Here is a 21041-nt window from a genome sequence, read left to right as displayed (position 1 = left end):
TTTCGTTCTATATCTGTTCTGGTTCTATCCTGGTTCTTAATTTCTATCCCGTTCTATTTTTGTTTCTAGTCATGATTTTTTTTTTGGAGTGTACTAATTAATGTATATATATAAGTCTTGTTTTCTTCTTTGGTTTCTTGATGACTTGATGTCTTTATTTAATATTATTCACTCGATTCTATCCCTGTGCTTTCTATCTGATCTAGACTACTCTCGTCTGTTTTCCACGGCGTAGGCTTAAGCTTTTATATACTTTCTTTGAGAAAACTCTTGATTCGATACACGCGCGCTTTTCCTTTTTCTTTTTTGAACGGGGCGCGATTAGACTAGGTTTGTGTTAACATATTCTACACGCAATACACAAAATACACACGTAGCACGGCGCGCAATAAATGTTACTTCACGCGTGGCGTACGTGAGAAAACACGTAACAATGCGTACAGTAGTAGACTTATATACGTGCCCTTCCTTGTATACATTAGAACCTTGGGCTTGGCATTCTATAGTCCTGGCCTAGCCTAGTAGTGGTCGCCGGCATATGCTTTTCCGCCCCCAAAATTCCACGCCTGATACTGTATCTATTTCAGCGGCGCCGCCCGCTGTTTCATCAAACTATGTCCTCGCTGGAGGTTCTGGTGTGAGGCACGGGGCGCTTATGCATGCATGCATGCACCTGCTTCTTTCCTTTCTGACCATGCGTTGTGTATGATATATGCCCGCTATGCTATGTTCGGTTCTCAGCCGTCCGTGCCTCAGTCCGATGGACGCGCCCTTCGGCCGAGTCTAGCGCTGCTTCGGGGGTACAACTCCGATATTTGGTTTTGGGGGCTGCGTTTTTTTGTGTGTTGCGCTGTCTGTGACTTGTAGTTTTGGGGGCTGAGAAGAAGGACATGTAGTCCGTTGCGCGGAATGGGATGGCGGCCGGGCTCTGGTGCTAATATCTGCGGCTCGGCAGTTGCTTTTACTTCCTTATTGACTGACTGACTGACTGACTGACTGACTGACGGACCTAACTAATTGACTTGACTGGTACGTGTATGTGTGTGGTGGACGTGGTGATAATAAGGACGCGGGCCCCCACCCCTTTCTCAATTTGCTCTTTTCCGCCCTTTTTGAACCATAGATACGCCAGAAACGACGGGAAAGGCTGGAAACTGCGGAGAACGCGATTAGAGTTGTCCTGACTGCCTGCTGAGTTGGCGCGAACTGGTTTTGGAGGAATACTGGGCTGCTTGACTGGTTGGGTAGAAGGACGCGCTGGACACGCTGGATTGTTGGTTTACGAAGAGGACGACTTGGATCGTTGGTGTGCGAGAGGAGATATCATCGTATACGCGCTTTACAGTACGACGACGGCGGTGCTGGGATTTGGTCGTCGAGTCACTGAGGACTGATTGACTGTTTTGACGCTGTTTGACGAAGGAGAAGAACCACGACGAACGACCCGACGGAAGACGAGGAAGACAAATAAGACAACAACTAGCGAGTAAAACGACTCACTGGCCGACAACAACGACGACGACAAGGAGGACCAAAACACTCAGTCGACCAACACTCACACCCACACACACTCGACTCAACACGAACGAACCCTCACCACTCCCCAAAATGCCCTCCTTCGCCCCCCTCCCAACGAAAGATACCCCCCAACCCACCGTCTCGGAGGAAGAAGCAGACGCAGAGCACAGCAGCAGCAGTCATAGCGACAGTAGTAGTCATAATCCTCACGCCGACGCTGCAGCGGATGGATATGCCGGTGAGTTTACTGCATTCCTCTTTCCCCACCCTAGAATCCTCCATGATATACAAGGACAGAAACGAAGTATTCAACTAACAACGAAAAAAGACAAACCCCGCCGCCGCCAAACCGTAGCCAACATGCTCCGCCGCCGCGCAACAACATGGCCAGACCGCCCGCAAACCGTGGAAAAGACAGCGCGTGCGCGTCTCGTGGATTGCGCGCCGTATGCGGCGCTTCTGCTTGTGCCTGTTGGGTTTCTTGGTATGTTTCTGTCGTGCCTGTTGTCCTTCTTACCCCCCCTATCATCCTTTTTTCCTCCACTTTTTTGCTTTGACTTTGACCTTGCTATCTATGGCTTTCGCTGACTGAATGATGATGATGGGCAGTCCTGGCAGGGTTTATATGGCGGCTCGGCGGGCGCGAGCGGTCCGAGGGCGGAGACAGAGTGGTGCTCGCGATGGGTGTAGCGTCGACGCTGTGGCCGATTGGATTCGCGGCGGTGATGGGCCCGATGCTGAAGAGTGTAGCGCTGTGGGCGGCGGAGAGGGGTGTGACGCTGCGGGTACGATGCCGTCTCTATTCATCCTATTTCCCCTCGTTCCTCATTCCTCATTCTCACCCCTATCATCTCCAACCAGGAGCTTGTCATGAACCCCGAAGCAATACTAACAACACCCAACGCCACAGATGCTCGAGCTCCTCTCCTCCAGCGACACGGTCGTCAGCACGCTCAAGACCTGCTTCGACCTGCAATACATCAGCATCTGGCCGCTCGCCCTCATCGCAATCTGGCTGCTCAGCCCGGCCGGCGGCCAGGCCGTGCTGCGTGCCCTCACCCTGCACACCCCCGTCCTCACTGCCTCATACCCCCTTACCTACCACCCGTCCAGCGCCATCGGCATCCCCCTTGACACGCTCACCTGGGGCAGCGCATCGAGCGGCTTCTACGGGGCGGCCGGGGGCGTGGTACGCATGGCGTTTGGGGCGGTGATCTCTGCGCCGAATGCGGCGGCGTTGTTAGTTAATGGCACGACAACAGCCGGGAGCTTTGACGAGGCGGTGGAGAGGCTGGGCGGGGTGGAAAAGGTGCTTGCTGCGGCGCGGACGGATATCTGGGGGAATGTCCGGATGCCGTTGCTGGAGATGCTGCCTGGGTATGATGCCGGGAAGCCGGGCGAGTGGGTGGATGTGCCCACGGATCAGGTGCCGGTTTATGAGTCACTGGTAGGAGTCCCAGTGCGCGGGGTGCCGATGGGCGAGGTGGGGAATCTGACGTTTGGTATCGCGGCGGCGTATACGCGGCTGACGGTGAGTCTCTTTCTCGGATGGATATAGGGGGTAGGTAAACGACTGACACAACCAACCGCAGTGCTCGGACTGGCAAAACACCACGACCTGGGAAACGGACTACAGCAACCGGCTCGACGGCCAACCCTACAACGCCTCCGAGGCCTTCGGCTCCGCCTCCGACCCGGGCTCCTCAAACATCAAACTCACCCTGCTCTCCACCCGCCTCTACCCCCTCCCGACAATCAGCTTCGGCACCCGCACCGACACCACCCTCTGCACCATCACCACCACGCACATCGACGCCCTCGTCTCCTGCGCCCGCGGCACCCCCTCCGGCGACCTCTCCTGCCGCGCCCAGCGCGCCCGCCACTCGCCCGAGTACCCCGTCTCCAACGCCACCGCCCAATTCGACCCCGCGAACAGCGGCACCGCCGCAATCCAGTTCTTCGCCAGCATCCCGCGCATCCTGACGACGTATCACGCCGGCACGCAGACGCCGCTGGAGTCGTATCTAGCGAATCCGCTGAACGGCGGGATCGATGCGAGTGTGGGCGGCGTGGCGATTAAGGATGAATACAAGGATCTTCCGGCGGGGGTGTTTGAGGCGCGGCTTGCGGTGGTGGTGAATTCGGTGCTGCGGTTGACGTATGGGACGGCGATTGTGCTGGGGACGTCGGGGATTAATACTACTGCTGCGTCTGAAGACACTACCGCCGCCGACTACCAGCCTACCTACGCCAACACAACAGGCACGTGGACGACCTTCTCGCCGCCGATATACGACCTGCATAGGGGCTGGCTGGCGCTGTACACGCTCTCGATTGGGGTGCTGGTGCTGGCCGTGCTGGCGATGGTGTACTTGCGGTCGCGGATCCGGATCCCGGATATGCTGAATAGCATGTCGATGTTGGCGCGTGAGTCGCCGTATGTGAGCACGGCGCCGGGGGGCGGGATGTTGGATGGGATGCAGATGGTGGAGGTGCTGGGGCGGAAGAGGGTGCGGATTGGGGATGTGGCGCCGGAGAGGGCGGTCGGGAAGATTGCGTTTGCGGATGAGGAGCGGGTGGAGAGGGTGCGGAGGGGGAGGTTGTATTTGTAGGGCTTTGGGGGATGTTGTGGGGTGTGGATAGTTGGTATTGGTATTTATTGCTTGTTTTTAACTTTGTGTGCGTGTGGTGCTCGTTCAACTGTTCTGGTCGATTGAAAGTATGGAGTTGATGCTGATGAGTACGAGTCTGTCACGTTGGCTGATTGTAACTGAAGTGACCAAATTACGAACACCTCGCATAGCTCTAATTCCCAGGAGACTGCCTTTTAAGCAAAGACTGAGCGCAAGAAAGGGGTATTTCCAACGTTGTATTTACTGCTACTTCTCACAACCAAGATAGTCCAACGGATAGCAGCCACAAAAGTCCGCCATCAAGTCTTGAGTCCCTCTGCAGTAATCCGAAACTCCAGCCCGCGACCGCTCGTCGGCGCGGTCCACGGCGCAAACACAACCTTCATCCACCGCCGCCAGCGCACAATCTCCCTCTCGCGCGTCGCTGCGCTCTCGCCGTCCTCTTCCGCATTCAGATGGTCCCCCCGTGCCAACATGGCGAATATGTCTGGCGGGGCAGCGAATTCGGGCTCTTTGATCAGCGCGATCCGGCACGCGAGCTGGTTTGTCCACACGAGACCTAGGGCGGGCGTTTTGAGGCCCTCTTGGTGATGATCCGGGTGCTCCGGGCGAGTGTCCCCCCAGCCAGTCAGCCAGCGCTGCTGGTGGTCGAGCGACATGGGATCCGCAGTTGCGAGGGATATGGGCGTTGGTGTCCCTGTCCGTGGTGTTCCTACTCTCGGTGTTCCTGCACGCGGCGTATTATGGCCTGCAACATCTGCACGACCTCCAGTAGACTTGGTCATGCTGGCCTGGCTGTTGTACGAAGTGTTCCTGCTCGCATTACCCGACGGTGCGCGGTCCTGGCGGTCGAAGCGATCAGCGACCTGATTCGCAACAACGACAGCAACATTCTCGCGCCGCGCAATGCCGCGTAACAAAGCGCCGAGTTGGATCAGTTGAGCACTGCGAGTTGCCATTGCGTGGGCAGCGGACGAGCCACCACTACCACCAGCCCCATTGCTGGGCTTGTCAAACTCGGCGCGATAGTTTGCGGCGACGGAATCGAGGACGACAAGACCAATGTTGTGGCGCTGAATGGCAACGGGGAGCTGGTAGCGCAAGATGTGGTCTTGAGATTCGAGGTCGGGCGTCTTGATGCTGAGGATTCGAGAGAGAGTCGGTCGTTCTGAGGGCGGCAGAGAGTTGAAGTACGGATGGGAGTTGAGCAGTTGGGAGAGGCGACTGGTGGAGAGCGAGGCTTCGGTGGAGATGTAGATGCTGGAGCGTGAGAGGCCGTGAGGCGGAGGGAGTTGGGCGCTCAGGAGCAGAGTGAGGAGGGTCTGTGTTTTGCCTGCGCCGCTGTAGGAGTGTCAGAATGTAAACGGAGAGTATATGTACGTATGAATGCGAACGCGCACCTCTCGCCGGTGATCTCTGTCAGGTAGCCAGCAGGTATGCCTCCTCCAAGTAAGGTATCCAAACCGTCGTCCAAAGTACTGATGCTGCTCCATTCATGCTTCACCCGACGCGTCTCTTCCGCCGTGTCCACCTCCGGCTGAGCATCATCGCCATGTTTGAAGCAGAGTTGAGCATGGAGTTCGACGAGCAAGGCGTCTTGTAGCTTGCAGACTTCCGCGACCGGCACCTGAGCGCGCTTGGCTACGTCGAGAGCCTCGAGGGTAAGGAGATCGCAGGAGGTGACGAGGTTCTTGTCGAGCGATGGCAGTATGTGCGAGAATGGCTTTGTGTTGAAGTGTGGCACGACGTGGAAGAGGTCGGTCATGGCATGGTGATTATGTGTGCGAAGTGCGAAGTGTATGCGAAGTGTGAAGGACAAGCGGTGGGGTAAACACAACACGGACCGGCCAGGCCAAGCAAACGACGTCAGACGCCGGCCGGGGGGGACTTGGTGCCTAATTTTAGCTGCGTCTGGTGCGTTTGGTGCCCGTTTCTAGGGGAGTTTTGGGGAATCTGGGGGGTCTGGGTGCCTAAAACTGGGGCAGTCCGGGGCAGTTTGCATCAACCTCGGCGTTCACTTCCTCTGGTCCGCTCTGCTATACTAGCCTTTATACTGAACGACATCACACTTAAGACATAATACACACTACATCAGAAGTAGTCAAGGTACTACTACCATGTCATATATCATCCACACTACACACTACATACCTCTTGGCTGAGACGTCCCTCGCGCCCCAGATCACGCCTCTCCTTCTATCAACGCTGACATCCGCTCCCACATCTCATCCACCACTGCTCTGTCAACACATCTACACACTTCATATACCCAGCAGATTCTCCAAGCCCGTACCTTGTGAGCCTCCGCTTCATACATCACATATAGTGGAAGTGGAGCCAGTCCAGACCCACCACGTCCAGACAGAGACCCTGCCCGCAACGCACTGTAATACATTCACTTCCTCTCGTCCGTCCGTACTTCCATCTATCCATCTGTCCATCTGTCCATCGCGAGCACCCCTCCTCCATGCTCTCTATCCTTGTCTCTGCCTTCTGAAACTAAACCTCCGCAGCTTCATCCTCTTGACCGGCGTCACCCGCTGTCCCCCGGGAAGCCTCCCCTTGTGATTACGTCTATCTGAGTGCCCATCAACAGCTCGCATCGAGGGGTCAAGACTCGTTACTAGGTAGTGGTGAGCTTCACATTCAGTCTAACTCTACAGCATCCGTCGACTCGACCATTCACAACCCATCCTTCAGGGCCCCAGTCTGACAAGGTTACCAAGGTAAGCCGGAAGCATGCATTACGTGCCATGCTAAGCTTCCATATCTGTTATCCCTTCGACTTCTATCTATACACCCGAGTTTAGCGGCCATTCTTCCGCTTCTATGGTCCGCTGGTTATCATACCGTGTCGTGTCTCAAGCATATTTCAAATGCAAGTGCACACAGCTCCCCATTCACATGTTCACGGCTGATGACGGGCTGTTCCGGTCGGGCGGACCCCCCTGTTTGCCTCTTGTCCTCTGCACGGAGAAACACTTTTCATTCATATAAGTTCATCTTGTACTTCTCATTCTTCTCACTTTCTTTCCTCTCTCGACATTCTGTTGTCTCGTGCCCTGCTCATGGTCTGATACCCAAATGCCCTCTTACTTCCTCCAAGACTGTCATCCCTACTTCTACCGCACGGCATTGCGGTTGCTCTCTATTTCTAAATTTATATCGCTGCTACACGCTTAGCTAACGCATCTCCCCTACCATGGCAGTCCGAACATTTCTCTCTCCCGCCCCTTCGTTGGATCGGTCTGTCGTCAAGCAGACCGACATGTCTCAGACCAACGACGCGAGGAAGGATGGTACGTCACAGGACAAGCAAGAATTCACAGAAGCGGATCGGAAACCTCTTGCATCACACACGAACCCAAACTCAAAGCCGGGCGTGACCTTTGCTCACCAGGACAGTCTGCCGAAGCTTCCTATCCCTGACCTGGAGCCTTCTCTCAAGAAATACCTGGCCTCATTAGAGCCTCTCCATAGCTCAAAAGAGCATCGCGACACGGAGCGAGCCGTCGAAGAGTTCTTGAAACAAGATGGACCGGACCTGCAGGAAAAGCTGAAGAAGTATGCTTCTGGAAGGTCAAATTACATTGAACAATTCTGTAAGTCTTCTACAGGCCATTAATTGTGAAAGTGCTGATAGATCCAGGGTACGACTCGTATCTCAACTTTGACAACCCGGTTGTCTTAAATCTGAACCCGTTCTTCCTGCTCGAGGACGACCCTACTCCGGCAAGGAACAACCAAGTCACCCGTGCAGCCTCTCTCGTGATATCAGCTCTATCTTTCGTCCGCGCCGTCAGAAAGGAAGAGCTTCCCCCGGACACGATCAAAGGCCAGCCATTGTGCATGTACCAGTTCTCCAGACTGTTTGGCACGGCCAGGATACCGACCGAAAACGGATGTCAGATAGGTCAGGACCCCGACGCCAAGCACATTGTCGTGCTCTCCCACGGCCAGTTCTACTGGTTCGATGCCCTGGACGCAAACTCTGACCTGATCATGACCGAGAAGGATCTTGCGCTCAACCTTCAGGTCATTGTCGATGATGCTTCGCAGGTGCCTATTCAAGAGGCTGCCAAGAGTGCCGTGGGTGTCCTGAGCACGGAGAATCGGAAGACGTGGTCTGGCCTACGAGATGTGCTGCATCGCGAGGAGGGATCGAATAACTCTGACTGTCTCAACATTGTCGACTCGGCGCTGTTTATCCTATGCCTCGACTACACCGAACCCCAGACGGGCGCAGAGCTCTGCATGAACATGCTCTGTGGTTCTAGCAAGGTCGAGAAGGGCATCCAGGTCGGTACATGTACTAATAGATGGTACGACAAACTTCAGATCATCGTCTGCAAGAACGGCAGTGCTGGCATCAACTTTGAACACACCGGCGTCGACGGCCACACAGTCCTGCGCTTCGCAAGTGACGTCTACACAGACACAATCTTACGCTTCGCCCGAACAATCAACGGACAGGCACCAAGTCTATGGGCGTCACAGAGCCCAGATCCGTCCAAGCGAGATCCGGATAGCTTTGGCGACGTCAGCACAACGCCGCACAAGCTCGAGTGGGACATGGTGCCTGAGTTGAGCACGGCGCTGCGTTTCGCGGAGACAAGACTGGCCGATCTGATCCAGCAGAATGAGTTTGCGACTCTCGAATTCTCGCAATACGGTAAGAACTTTATGACCTCGATGGGCTTCTCGCCAGATGCATTCGTGCAGATGGCGTTTCAAGCAGCGTACTATGGTCTCTATGGCCGGATTGAATGTACTTACGAGCCTGCCATGACCAAGACCTTCTACCATGGCCGCACCGAGGCTATTCGATCGGTGACCTCTGCATCTACCGAGTTCATCCGAACATTCTGGGGAGAAAACCCAGCCCACAAGAAAGTTGAAGCCCTACGGAAAGCCTGCGAGAAACATACGGCAAACACCAAAGAGTGTGCAAAGGCTCAGGGACCAGACCGTCATCTTTACGCACTGTACTGCATCTGGCAGCGGACTATCGACGAGGGCCTCGATCTCACCAGCAGCGTCGACTTGAACTCTGGCTCCGTGAGTCCAGTCTCAGACCAGATCAGCTCGCCAACGCAAAACTCAGTAGCCTCAACCGAAGGATCGGCCAGGGAGACATCTCCATCCGGACACAGCCACTCCCTCCCAGCACTGTTTGCCGACCCAGGCTGGGACAAGATCAACACCACCGTTCTATCGACATCGAACTGCGGCAATCCCTCACTCCGCCAATTCGGCTTCGGCCCAACATCCGGCGACGGCTTCGGCATCGGATACATCATCAAAGAAGGCAGCATCTCCATCTGCGCATCGTCCAAGCACCGCCAGACAGCACGCTTCATCGACGCCCTCGAAGCCTACTTCCTCGAGATGCGCAAACTCCTCCGCCAGACCAAGCGGCGCGGCACATCGACCGACAAGACCGCGTCCCGGGCCCGCGAGCTCGATCAGCGCTCCAAGAGCCAGCGACCAAAGAACCGCGGGCGTGCGATTGGCGCCGACGCGACAGGTAAAGCGCCGGCGACACCGGCGGTCGAAAGCACGGAAGAGTCGGATGACGAGGGCCTAAGTGGATGTGAGCATACCCGCAACACCTATTTCCGCGTAGAAGCAGGACTCCCGACACCTCCGAGCTCGCCGTTGATGCCGTTGATGCCGTTGAGGGCTAGTATATGCAGCAGTCCTCGTGTCATTACGCCGCCGCTGCCTCGGAGACGAAGTATCATGGTGCATCCGCATTCGTTCTGCTGAGTCTTCTGGGTGGCGTGCGCGCTGACTGCGAGTGGGAGCTGTGTCGGTCTTGCTATTCTACTTTCCTATTCACACGTCCTGTTACCCTTCCTCCCAGCGATGTCTCCCTTTAATCTTTCCTTTGACTAACCAGTTTCCCCGTAGATGGCTTCTTCGACGCCGGCATGCTCATGAACGCACTGAAGGCGAAAGAGAAGGCGCCCGAGGAACAGACGCAGAGCAGAAAGACTATCGGACGAAGTCTGAAGTTGGCAGAGTACTGAATGGGGCATTATACATTAGAGTTTAGAATGAATGGGGAGTAGATACATGGCCTGAGGCTGAAAACGCCAAGGATGGCTCATAATGAGGAGAATTACACGATCATGACACGGACCATATGGCAATGACTGTTTGTCTGTGATTCCAGAGTGTTGGATAATGTGGAGATGAGTAATTCATACTGTTTGGCATTTGACATAGTGTGAGATCGACTGAGTCATCGCCGAAAGCAGTAGACAAGCGACGACGACTCATCCATCCTGTCGGCCAAGCGAGCGCCACCTGTGGCTGGGCAGAACTCACTAGCGCTAAACTTCCAGTCCCCCACCTTGACGTCGCTGAGCCCGCGCGCTCTACAAATTTCATTCGGCCGCTTCTTATATATTTCGTTCCCTCAGCCAGCTCCTGTATACACTCTCACACCCCTTCACCACCTTACATTCGCTATTCGAGGACCATCTAGTCACTTCATCCCTTCGAGAACTTCCATCTTCCTCCACCATTCTACCACTACAAGCCCACGACACCCCACACGACACAGTCATGGCCGTCAGAGCTCAATTCGAGAACTCCAACGAGTGAGTAGAGACACATACACAAAGACCCCCGAACGCGCTCTTGTCTACGTCAAGTCGCGAATATGAAGAGCATATCGTGCTGATACAACTCCTAGAGTCGGCGTCTTCGCGACACTCACAAACTCATACGCCCTCGTCGCCGTGGGTGCGTCCGAGAACTTCTACAGGTAAAGAAAGCTCCCGATTCCTCCTCAACATGACTCACTGAACGTTCTCGCCGCAGCGTCTTCGAAGCCGAACTCCAAGACATCATCCCCATCTGCCACGCCACGATTGCCGGCACGCGCATCGTCGGACGTCTGACCGCCGGGTAAAGGCACCCCCCCCCTTTCCAAAGCTACATCACTCGGCAAGGAACAGATATGCTGACCGAACATGCGTATCTTACAGAAACCGCAAAGGCCTGCTCGTCCCAACCTCCACCACAGACCAAGAACTGCAACACCTGCGCGACAGCATCCCCGACGCAGTCAAGATCCAGCGGATCGAAGAGCGCCTGTCCGCGCTGGGAAACGTGATATGCGCAAACGACACGGTCGCGCTCGTGCACCCGGATATCGAGCGCGAGACTGAGGAAATGTGCGTCTCCACCCCCCTTTCCCTCCTCCCGAACCCCATGCGCCCAGAACCGCAGTACACACACACACACACACACACACACACACACACACACAAAAAGCCCACACACACACTAACAACCCCCTAGCATCGCCGACGTCCTCGGCGTCGAAGTCTTCCGCCAAACCATCGCCGACAACGTCCTCACAGGCTCCTACATGGCCCTCTCCAACGCAGGAGGCATCGTCCACCCCAAGACCTCCATCCAAGACCAAGACGAGCTCTCCTCGCTCCTCCAGGTGCCCCTCGTCGCCGGCAGCGTCAACCGCGGCTCGTCCGTCGTGGGCGCCGGCATGGTGGTCAACGACTGGATGGCCGTCACGGGGCTGGACACTACCGCCACGGAGCTGAGTGTTGTCGAGAGTGTGTTTCGGCTGGGTGAGGGGGGTGGGCAGGGCGCGGGGGCGATTAATACGACGCATAAGGATGCGATGGTGGAGAGTTTTTATTGAGGTTGGGTTTCTCGGTTGTGGGATGTGTGTTTGTGTACATATGCCTAGCTAGGGGAGCTGGGATGTTTCGAAAAACATAAGATTGGGTTTGCGGCGCTTAGGCGTTTGATTTTGTGCTTTGTGTGTTGTGTGTTGTGTTTTGTGTTTTGTGTTTTATGTTTTGTGTTGTGTGTTGTGTGTTTTGAGTTTTGTGTTTTGTGTGTTTTGTGTGTTTCGTGTGTTTTGTGTAGTGTGTTGAGTGTTGTGTTGAAAACGTGTAGGTTGTGGGTGGTGCGTGCGTGGCTGTGTGCTGATAGATATGCTGATTATGCTGATGATACTGGTGACTACTATGAAGTACGAAATACTGATTATTAAGGACAATGTACTGCCTATGTACTAGCTACGAAATATGTGTGCTAGCTATATGGCATGGCGTGCATAGCGTATATGATGTGATATGTTATGTCATGGCATGGCGATATGACATGTGAATATAAAATGCTTGCATCATTATGCCGGGGGTATCTGTCTATCTATCCATCCGTCTATCTATCCATCTACCCATCCATCCATCTATCCGTCTATCCACCCATCTATCCATCTATCCATCTATCCCATCTTCAACTGGTATTCTTGACTCCGTATACAATACTCTGCTCGTCCCTTTCCCCTTCTCCTTCCCCATTCCCCCTTCCCCCCAGACTCCGAATATCAAATCCCCTTTCCCTCCATCCCCCTTCCTCCCATCCTCTCATCCTCTGTAAAACCAGCATGATAGTCCAACCCATCACACACCTCCCACACCCTACTTCGTCTCCCTCCCCCTCCCACCCCTCCTTCACCCCTTTCCCCTCCCCCTCAGCACACCCCTCGGCGTCCCCCCAACCGGCGTCCTCGTCCTCACCCACGCCCTCTCCCCTTTCTCCTCCCCTCCACCAGCACCACCACCAAACCCAACCCCCCTTTTCGGCGTCCCCACCCTCTCCAACAACCGCCTCGCCGCGGGCGTCAAACTCCCATGCTGAACCGGACTGCTCGCGAAACGCGGTGTATTTCCATCGTCCCTACCACCACTACTCATACCACCACCACCACCACCACCCCCACCCCCAACCACGCCCAACACCCCCCTCTTATGCAACGCAGCCCGTCGATCAACAAGCCTATGATGCAGATCCTCGCGCCTGCTGACCCTTTGAATCGAGAACGGGTTCGGGGTTGAGTCAGCAGGGCCAAGACGGGCGAGCAGCGCAGACGCCGATCGCGAGTCGGGTTCAGGGGTAAGCTCAGACTCAGGCTCAGCATCGACAAAAGCATAGCCATTCACACGCGGGGTTTCCGCGCCGGAGGAGCCAGGGAGTGAGAGCGAGGGACGGGGACGGCGGGCGATGGCGGCGTCGATGGCGGAGAGGGAGGGGGATGCGGGGGGGATTGAGGAAGGGTGGAGAGGGTCGGGGGCAAGGCGGGTGTTTGTGTAGATTGTGCGTTTGGGGGGCATGAGGGAGCGGGAGAGGGCGGCGTCGAGGGTTGTGGGGTGGGTGTGTTCGATGCTGGAGGGGGGGAAGAGGATTGCGTTTGTGGGGGTGGAGGAGGGGCGGTGGGTGAGGGATGCGGGGCGGGGGTCCGGGGCGTGGGTTGTGCGGATGAGGGTTGTGGTGGTGGAGGAGGAGGGTTTGATGAGGTTGTTGTGCTGCGCTTCGATTGCATTTTCATCTTCTTCTTGTGATGAGCGAGCAGCGTGCCATGCGAGCTGTCGCTTCGACGGGATCCTGTTTCCCGCCCACAGATAGCCGTTCTGCTTCCGCTTCTTCTCGTTCTCCCTGTCGAGCACGGCGTTGAACGACTCGTTGTCTTCGGACGTGTATGTCGCCTGGAACTCGCCGAGCGACATGTTGAGATGCGGCTTCTTGTCCTTCTCTGCAGCTTCGCCCGTCTTCCCTCCTTCATCTACCTGCGTCCGCGGCGTATCACCCGTCCAGCCTCGCGGCGTCTCACCAGCAGATTCCATCGCCCTGGCAGGCGTCATGCTGACGCCTCTGCGCCCGCGTCGTCCGTCGGGCCGGGGCGTCATGACCTCTGTCAATTTCCTCTCTGCCTCTGCGATCCATTGGCTGTCTCGGGAGCTGATCGCGTCGAGGTATTCGTGCTGTGTTTCCGTCTCTAGCAGGCCGGGGAAGAAGTCGCGTTTGATGATGTGGTCGAGTGCGTTGGTGTAGGTGTCTTCGTCGAGGACCTTTGCCGGTCGTTTTATTCGTTTCGGGGGTGGAGGCGGCGGGCCCATGAGCGTGGTGGATGATGAGCGCTTCGTGAGTGCTCTGCAGGAGTCGGAGGCCATGTTGTGCTGCTGCGACTCCTCGAGCGGAGGGACAGGGTGAGGATGAAGCGTGAATGTGTATGATAATGCGCTGCGTGAGATGTCACACAACAGTGCTGACGGAGACAAAGGTGGAGGAAGAAGAAAGACAGACTAGGCAATATGACGCGGGCCGTCAGCCCTACAGACTATGCAAGTCCCCGCTAGCCCAGCCAGGTAATAATCAGGTCCGAGCTCAACCTTCTTCCAGAAATTCCTACACACAACAATCTTCCACGCCCACCACCCTCAAACCCTCACCACCACCAAAAACAACAACAATGCCCTCACTCTCCCCCTCCCCCAAGAAGCCCCCCCGAAAAACCCAAAACCAACCCAAATCCACACCCTCCACCCCCCTCCCCCGCTCAAACTGGACATATATCCACCTCGTCCTCACGTCCACATCCGGCCAACACCACCAACCCCCCCTCGACGCCCTAACAGCACGCACCTACCTCGCCGCCGCCCTCTCGCAATTCCTCGGGCACACGGGCGGCGCAATACCGGTTGATATCCTCGCTGTTGGGACGTCTGCTTACGAGGCCTACGATTACGACCAGCAGAAGCAGCATGACTACGACCAGCAACAGAATGACGGGCAGGGACGGCAGAAGCATGACGGACAGGGAAAACGGGGAGAACAACACGGAGAACAACACGGAGAACAAGACAGAGAACAAGACATGTACATCCGCGTGCCGCGCGAGGACGGGAACGCGGTTGTCGCTGCTGTTGGGGGGTGGGTTGGATCTGGCTCCGGCTCCAGCGGTTCCAGCGGTTCCGGATCTGGATCTGGATCTGGACCTGGATCTAATAGCGGAGGTGCGGGAGGAGGAGGAGGAGGAGGAGGAGTGAGCTGGAGGGTGCGCGCATGGGGCGAGTGGGCTGGGGCGGTGGTGTTTGGTGGGGTTGAGGGCGGGGTGGGGTTATTTGAGGGGGAGGGGGAGTGAGGTGCGTGGTTTTTGAGGGTTGGTTTTGAGCGGAGAGTGGAGGGGTGGATGGATGGATGGATGGACAGAGGGATGGATGAATGGATGAGATACCCGCCGATCATTATCAGGCATGTTGAGCACGACACGAGCACGAGCAGTATGTAAGTATGCATGCACGCAGCGCATCCAATGTACCGTACCGCACGCACGCATACCACCACACATGCACAATAAAACACACCAGTCAGTGAAGAGTGAACAAATAAGTAGTACATTGATCATATGTCGTCATGTCGACATGTATATAATTGCAGCAGCAGCAGTAACCGCACCGCATATGCAGCTGCCCAAGTGACCCAGACGAGTACGCCCCTGTCCAACCGGCGGCATGTAGCCAAAATCAAAGGGACTTTGAGCCCAGCAACCAAACAACAGCAGCCATGAGGAGGAGTATTAGCGCAGGGAATATAAAAGTTTAACGCAGTCAAGTACAATGCAGCAAGACCCGGTGTGGTATATAAGCATTCGCATCCTAAAACCAACATAGCAAAAGGTGGTAGTATCCCCTAGCGCAGATAGGGAGACGACCATGAGTGTGCCTTGAAGAACGCCGATTGTGCTGTGCTGGTGATGCAAGATGGTTGCAGGTAAACAGAAAGGAAAGTTGGTGGTACAGGAAACAATGCGAGCAATCACAGTAGTGTGATGAGGTGGTTTTCATACAGAATCGTCGGACTTGTTCACCGACGCGAGTATATAGAGCGACCCAGGCACATGCTGTCCTGTATGCAGACTTCTTTGTTGGTTGTTGGTCCCGGAAGATAGTGCCAGGCACATGCGGTCCTGTAGCTCTGCAAGCCGTACCCGTGGACGGTCGTTCATGCAGACTTTTTCGGTGGTTGCTAGTCCCGGACGATAGTGCCAGGCACATGCGGTCCTGTAGCTCTGCAAGCCGTACCCGTGGACGGTCGTTCAGGCAGACTTCTTCGGTGGCTGGTAGTCCCGGAAGATGGTGCCCGGCACAGTGCTGTACTGGCGGTGTCTCTTCTTTGGAAGAATCTGATCACCGCTCGTCGGACCGGCTGCCTTTGGGGGATGGATCTGGAATGCAGATTGATTCGGGTTCGCGTAAGCTGCCGAATGAGGCATTGTCGTTGGGCTTCGCGCGTCCGGAGCAGGAAGCAAGGGCTGCTTGCCCGGGACTTGAGGATGCGCGCTGAACGATCCCTGCATGTGTGTTTGTGGCGGGGGTGGCGGCGCGGGCGTGTTGTTGGCACTTCCACGGCTTCCACGACTTCCTCGCTTGCCGCGACCAGGACCACCATGTATCTGCTGTGGTGTTCGGTGGTCTGGAGGACCTGGAGGACCTGGAGGACCTGGAGGACCTGGAGGAGGGCCTTGCGACCGATGGTCGTGCTGGTACGGATAGTGTTGCTGATGAGGGTAGCCATAGCCAGGGTATTGAGGTGCAATGGGAGTCGGCGGTGGTCCATAGTTCCCTCTACCATGGTGCTGCTGTGTTGGAGGGGGGCCGCGCTGGTCTGTAGAGGGACCATACTGACCAGATGGTGGTCCATGTTGTGGATTCACGTGAGCAGAGTCGACAGGTGGATATGAAGTGCCAGGTGGTGGAGAGCCGTGAGTATGGTATGGGTAGTGTGGCGGCGGCGGCGGTGGTGGGTAGGGGGATTGCTGAGGAGCGTACTGTGGATAGTGTGGGCCCGAATAAGGCTGGTTTTGAGGTGGCCCCTGATACCCGTACTGTGTATGGTGATGATGAGGAGGATGAGGAGCATGAGGAGCATGAGGTGGTGGAGGTGGTGGAGGGTACGGTCCATGTTGACCATACGGAGCCGGCGAATAAGGACCAGCTGAGCGTGGGTCATGTGTAGTTGATGGGCCGGTTGGGCCTTGTTGAGTCCGACTTGGGGGTCGACGATTGGGATCCTCATGGTACACAGGAGGCCGGTCGTGGCTTTGCGAGCGAGAAAGCTGAGTTGCATGGGGTTGGACAGGTCCTTGGGAGCCATGTGAGCTTTCTCGCGTGGAGCTGAACGAGCCACGCCTATCGGTATAGCCGTGCAGCGAATTCTGACTGTGATCCTCACTTCTGTTTCGTGTGTGATGTTGCTCAATCAGAGGCATAGACAGACGAGGCGGCGGGTTGATAGGAGACGGAACAGACTTTGTCGGCGCCTGTGTGGATGCAGAGCGCTGAGGTGGCCCCATAGAAGCACTTTCAAGTACGGGTTTGGAGTCGTCTGGACCCTCCTTTTCGGGGGCCTTGCTCCTGGTCTCATATGGCGACCGGGCGGCTGGACCGCCTCTCTCGAGACTGTGCTGTCTTGTGTGGAGGTGGCTAGGCGACTCGGGAGCCTTGGCGATGGTAGACCAGAATTCCGAACTTGGTCCTGCAGCCGGTTGACCAGCGTGTTCAGCTTCATCCAACGTTCGAATCGGTGGTAGCAATGCAGGCGGTTGAGTTCCGACTTGAGCAGACTTGCCCAGAGACGGAGCAGTAATCTCACGTGCCGGAGAGAGAGGCTTAACCTGGAACGAATGAATGCTTTGAGTCATCGACGAAGATCTTGTCGCGTCGGTTGCAGACTGCTGTAGAACCGGAGGCTTTGCGGGAAAGTCGTGTTGGACAGGCTGGCCATTCGCAAGCTGTCGTTCGTACTTGGACGGCCGGAATGGCGATGGGTTGGGCTCATCTCGGTTCAAGATATCGCCAATCTTTGAACTCGACGGTTTGGGGGTTGCATCCACGGGTGGGTGATGCCCGAGTTGAGGGCTTTCGGTCTGGGAAGGCACCCGCTCGGCACCCTGGTCAGATGGAACTATCCGATCTTTCTCGACTTCAGGAAGGGCTTCCGAAGTTGTTGCAAGCGACATTGAGGCGGACACTACTGACGGCGGAGCTTCAGGCGATTTCTGTGTGTGCGTCGCTGGAGTCGTTGGCATATTCGTCGATGTAACAAACAGCTTCTTTGCAGGCGTAGCAGCCACTGGACCGGCGCTTGCAAACACATCTGCCAAGGCTTGCAAAGCAGTTGCCTTTTCGTTTGGAATAATCTTGGTCACCGGTGGGAGTAACGCTCCCTTCTCGATTGCATCTGCGGCATCGACCAACTGCTGCGCGTTGAAAACCGAAACAGCAAGCTCGCGGTCTGGTAGATTAAAGGTAGCAAAGCCCTCTCGTCCAGAAACTACTTCATCATCGTAGACATCCGGGTTCGCTTGCATAAAGGATCGTCGCATCTGGTCGAGTTCGTGCCTCTTGGCCGCCTGTTTGGCAAAGTTTTTGGTGTCGCAGAACAGCTTGGCTCGTGAAGTGTGCTTTGATGGCATGGGAGCATGTGACTTGACTCTGTTCTTCTTTCCGTTTAGAAGAATCTTCTCCGGTGGAGGTATGAGATCGAAGTCGGGCTGAGTGGCTTCGTCATCATCAGCCCTGATTCCACGCTCCAATTCGAGTAGTCGGTATTGGATTCTCGTGACAAATTCGTCCTGCGTATCGCGAATTTTGATCGCAGCTTGCTCCTCGAGTATGGCTTGGTGTGCATCATGTTCGCGTGCCAGCATGGCCCTCGTGTGGATGCGCTGCTTCTCCAGATCCGCGAGTTTATCTTCGAGGATCTTATCGAGCTGATCAGTCACATTTTTGTAGTCTGGTAGCTTCTCATGGGCCTCCGGGTCTTCTTCAAGCTCTCGAATCGATCTGTTCACGAGCTCGAGATTGACGAGTTTCTCAAACTTGGCCACTTGACGGTAGCCTACTTTGAGGCCGAGTTGCTGCCGTAATCCGGCCTCGACGTAGTTGTTTTGATGTGGCGCACGGCGTCGTCCAGGAAGTTTCTTCTTCACCTCTGGGACACCATGAGCGACAGCAGAAGTTGCGACTACACCAGGACTTTCGAGAGCCAGCTCTTCGTCTGGTGGATGCAAGGGTGGTGTAGTCTGGGTGCTTGAGGCTGCCGAGTCCGCATTTGCGACTTCTACAGAGCGCCGCGCACGGGTACTTCGACGATTTGGTCGTTGCACAGCTGGCTGGACGTCCTCGACAGTGTCAATGGCTATCTCGTGATCGGCGGCGGCTGCTGCAGTCTCACTCAGATTACCATTGGTCTTGGCAGCAGGGTCTTCCAAGGGCTCGGAAGTACGCTTCCTCTTTGAGGATTTAGAAGAAGAAGACGAAGACAGTTGCGACATCTGTGAATTTGTTCGCGACATGTCAGTCGCATCACTTGGAAGAGAGTCCTCCATGTGGGCATCCGCAAACTCTACAGAATCAAGAGTTGGAGCGGCGGCGTTGGAAGGGTTTGTTGATGCCGCTTTTGCACGTTTGCGCGGCCTCGAAGGGTCGCCATGATCAGAGGGAGAAGTTGGAGAGTGATGAAGAGTGTTCAGCGAGCTTCTGCGACTATCTCCGCTCGTGGCCGAGTTTGTAGCAGATGCTGTGGCCGCTCTGGAACGAGTTGTCATGTGCAGAGGTTCTGAAGGTAACAGACGGGAAGAGCGCGCTGGGCCTGAGCCCGAAGTTGCGCTTTTACTCGCCCTACTAGTCCCTCGCTTAGTCCCTTCTGGGGCTGTGGCTGAAGACGCCGCCATAATTAGCTTACGGTGCTTTCGGAGGATTGCATGATCATCGAGGGAGGGCGAGAGAGGGAGCGAAAGAGAGAGAGAGAGAGGAAGAGAGAGACAGAAGAGAAAAATGGAGTAAAAGAGTGAGGATAATAATTATGCAAGTGAGTTGATGATGATGTTGATGATGATGAGGGAATGGAAAAAGAGAATGGCGAAGAGCGACATGACATACCTGTAGGATTCGCAACAACGGCGCCGTCTGTCTTTGCAGCAGCCCGTACATTGGTAGTCCGACGTCGTTTCATCGTGCACTTCAGGACTCGTGTGTGAGTGAGTGAGTGTGTGTGTGTGTGTGTGTGAATGTGTGTGTCGTAATAGTAGTAGTAGTTGTAGTAGTTGTTGTTAGTAGTAGTAGTAGTAGCTAGCACGCGGCCGTTAGAAGCACTTCTTGTTTCGGATGGATGTCAGTGCCGCCTCGAGGACGACTCACCGATATTCGAATTGCATCGGCAGATGAGCCAAGCTGTACAGTAAAAACAAGATGAATCAGCTGCAGTGTGACGGTTTAATAGTTATTTAACCGTGACGGTAGAAGCGTTTGTCTGCAAATAAGGTCAGCATTGCGTCCGCCCTTTACCGTGAGTGAGCTCAAAGATGCCAGGAATGGTTTCAGAGCGCAGTGCAAGCTCAAGGGAAGAAGAAAAAAAAACAATGATAGAATATACAAGACAAGGCAGTAATGTGATTACCATGCCTCGCAATACCATCGTCTCCAACAAATTGCAAAGATGCCCAGGAATGGGTGAAAAAAGACTTACATATCTCTCTTGCTTTGTTGGTATGTCGCCCGCTTTGCTTTGCCGCGCGAAGGAAATTTGCTCCAGGTTATCACTAACTAACGGACACGCGAACCAAGACGGTCGGCGGATTTGCAGGACGACGGAAGATTTGATGAAAAAGACCAGTCAGAGGCAGAAGAGACTCCTGACGGTTCGAGTGAAGATGAATGAGCAGAGAACTTTTTTTGGAAAGGGTTGGAGTGGGTGTAAACGTGAGAGGAGTAATTAGCAGGAATAGAGAGCAACAAACCCTTGCGGAGGCGAACTAAAATGCTCGCTCGCGTTGCGCTGACCCCGGCGGGCTTCACAGGCGTATTTTTTTGGCGGAGTTGAGCTCGACGACGACAAGAGCAAGACAGAGCGGGGGGATTTAGCAGCAAGAGTAGTAGTAGTCAATAGAGAAGAAGAGCAGAGAGATAGAGATAGAGTGAGTTGTAGTAGAAGATTCGGAAAATTGGTTCTTCTGAATCTGATGCTGCGATTCTCTTCTGTCTCTCTCTGTCTCTCAGTCTCTCT

The 21041-nt window shown here is 55.3% G+C and overlaps 7 protein-coding genes across 7 annotated transcripts; 4 read left to right on the top strand and 3 right to left on the bottom strand.

The window, feature by feature from the left end:
- The first annotated feature begins 1302 nt into the window (after positions 1-1302).
- On the top strand, positions 1303-4301 carry EJ05DRAFT_143158 (uncharacterized protein). Its single transcript, XM_033739253.1, has 5 exons — positions 1303-1756; positions 1847-2002; positions 2128-2303; positions 2429-3049; positions 3111-4301. Exons 1-5 carry the CDS (start codon positions 1609-1611, stop codon positions 4128-4130), a joined length of 2121 nt encoding a protein of 706 aa, XP_033596939.1. The 5' UTR covers positions 1303-1608; the 3' UTR covers positions 4131-4301.
- Positions 4127-5960, bottom strand: EJ05DRAFT_513965 (P-loop containing nucleoside triphosphate hydrolase protein). The gene is made up of 2 exons (XM_033748487.1): positions 5552-5960; positions 4127-5492 (listed from the first exon to the last, which is right to left on the bottom strand). Exons 1-2 carry the CDS (start codon positions 5914-5916, stop codon positions 4451-4453), a joined length of 1407 nt encoding a protein of 468 aa, XP_033596938.1. The 5' UTR covers positions 5917-5960; the 3' UTR covers positions 4127-4450.
- A 1393-nt stretch (positions 5961-7353) lies between these two features.
- EJ05DRAFT_489198 (uncharacterized protein) lies at positions 7354-9920 on the top strand (the record flags this gene model as incomplete). Its single annotated transcript, XM_033745768.1, has 2 exons — positions 7354-7753; positions 7795-9920. The coding sequence occupies 2 exons, from the start codon at positions 7354-7356 to the stop codon at positions 9918-9920; spliced, it is 2526 nt and encodes an 841-aa protein (XP_033596937.1).
- Positions 9921-10526: 606 nt separating this feature from the next.
- Positions 10527-11836, top strand: EJ05DRAFT_468934 (eukaryotic translation initiation factor-like protein 6). The gene is made up of 5 exons (XM_033742889.1): positions 10527-10759; positions 10855-10926; positions 10983-11069; positions 11150-11338; positions 11466-11836. The coding sequence occupies exons 1-5, from the start codon at positions 10725-10727 to the stop codon at positions 11827-11829; spliced, it is 747 nt and encodes a 248-aa protein (XP_033596936.1). The 5' UTR covers positions 10527-10724; the 3' UTR covers positions 11830-11836.
- Positions 11837-12649: 813 nt separating this feature from the next.
- Positions 12650-14253, bottom strand: EJ05DRAFT_541082 (uncharacterized protein; the record flags this gene model as incomplete). Its single annotated transcript, XM_033749641.1, has 1 exon — positions 12650-14253. Exon 1 carries the CDS (start codon positions 14144-14146, stop codon positions 12650-12652), a length of 1497 nt encoding a protein of 498 aa, XP_033596935.1. The 5' UTR covers positions 14147-14253.
- Positions 14254-14418: 165 nt separating this feature from the next.
- EJ05DRAFT_513961 (uncharacterized protein) lies at positions 14419-15117 on the top strand (the record flags this gene model as incomplete). Its single annotated transcript, XM_033748486.1, has 1 exon — positions 14419-15117. Exon 1 carries the CDS (start codon positions 14446-14448, stop codon positions 15115-15117), a length of 672 nt encoding a protein of 223 aa, XP_033596934.1. The 5' UTR covers positions 14419-14445.
- A 740-nt stretch (positions 15118-15857) lies between these two features.
- On the bottom strand, positions 15858-20185 carry EJ05DRAFT_142917 (uncharacterized protein). The gene is made up of 3 exons (XM_033739252.1): positions 20177-20185; positions 19919-20107; positions 15858-19694 (listed from the first exon to the last, which is right to left on the bottom strand). Exons 2-3 carry the CDS (start codon positions 19989-19991, stop codon positions 16072-16074), a joined length of 3696 nt encoding a protein of 1231 aa, XP_033596933.1. The 5' UTR covers positions 19992-20107; positions 20177-20185; the 3' UTR covers positions 15858-16071.
- Positions 20186-21041: the final 856 nt, after the last annotated feature.

Source organism: Pseudovirgaria hyperparasitica (assembly GCF_010093815.1).
Source record: "Pseudovirgaria hyperparasitica strain CBS 121739 unplaced genomic scaffold EJ05scaffold_16, whole genome shotgun sequence".
Taxonomy (NCBI): Eukaryota; Fungi; Ascomycota; class Dothideomycetes; order Acrospermales; family Acrospermaceae; genus Pseudovirgaria; species Pseudovirgaria hyperparasitica.
Note: the sequence above shows the minus strand (reverse complement) of the source record. Positions and strands in the feature narration are given on the sequence as shown.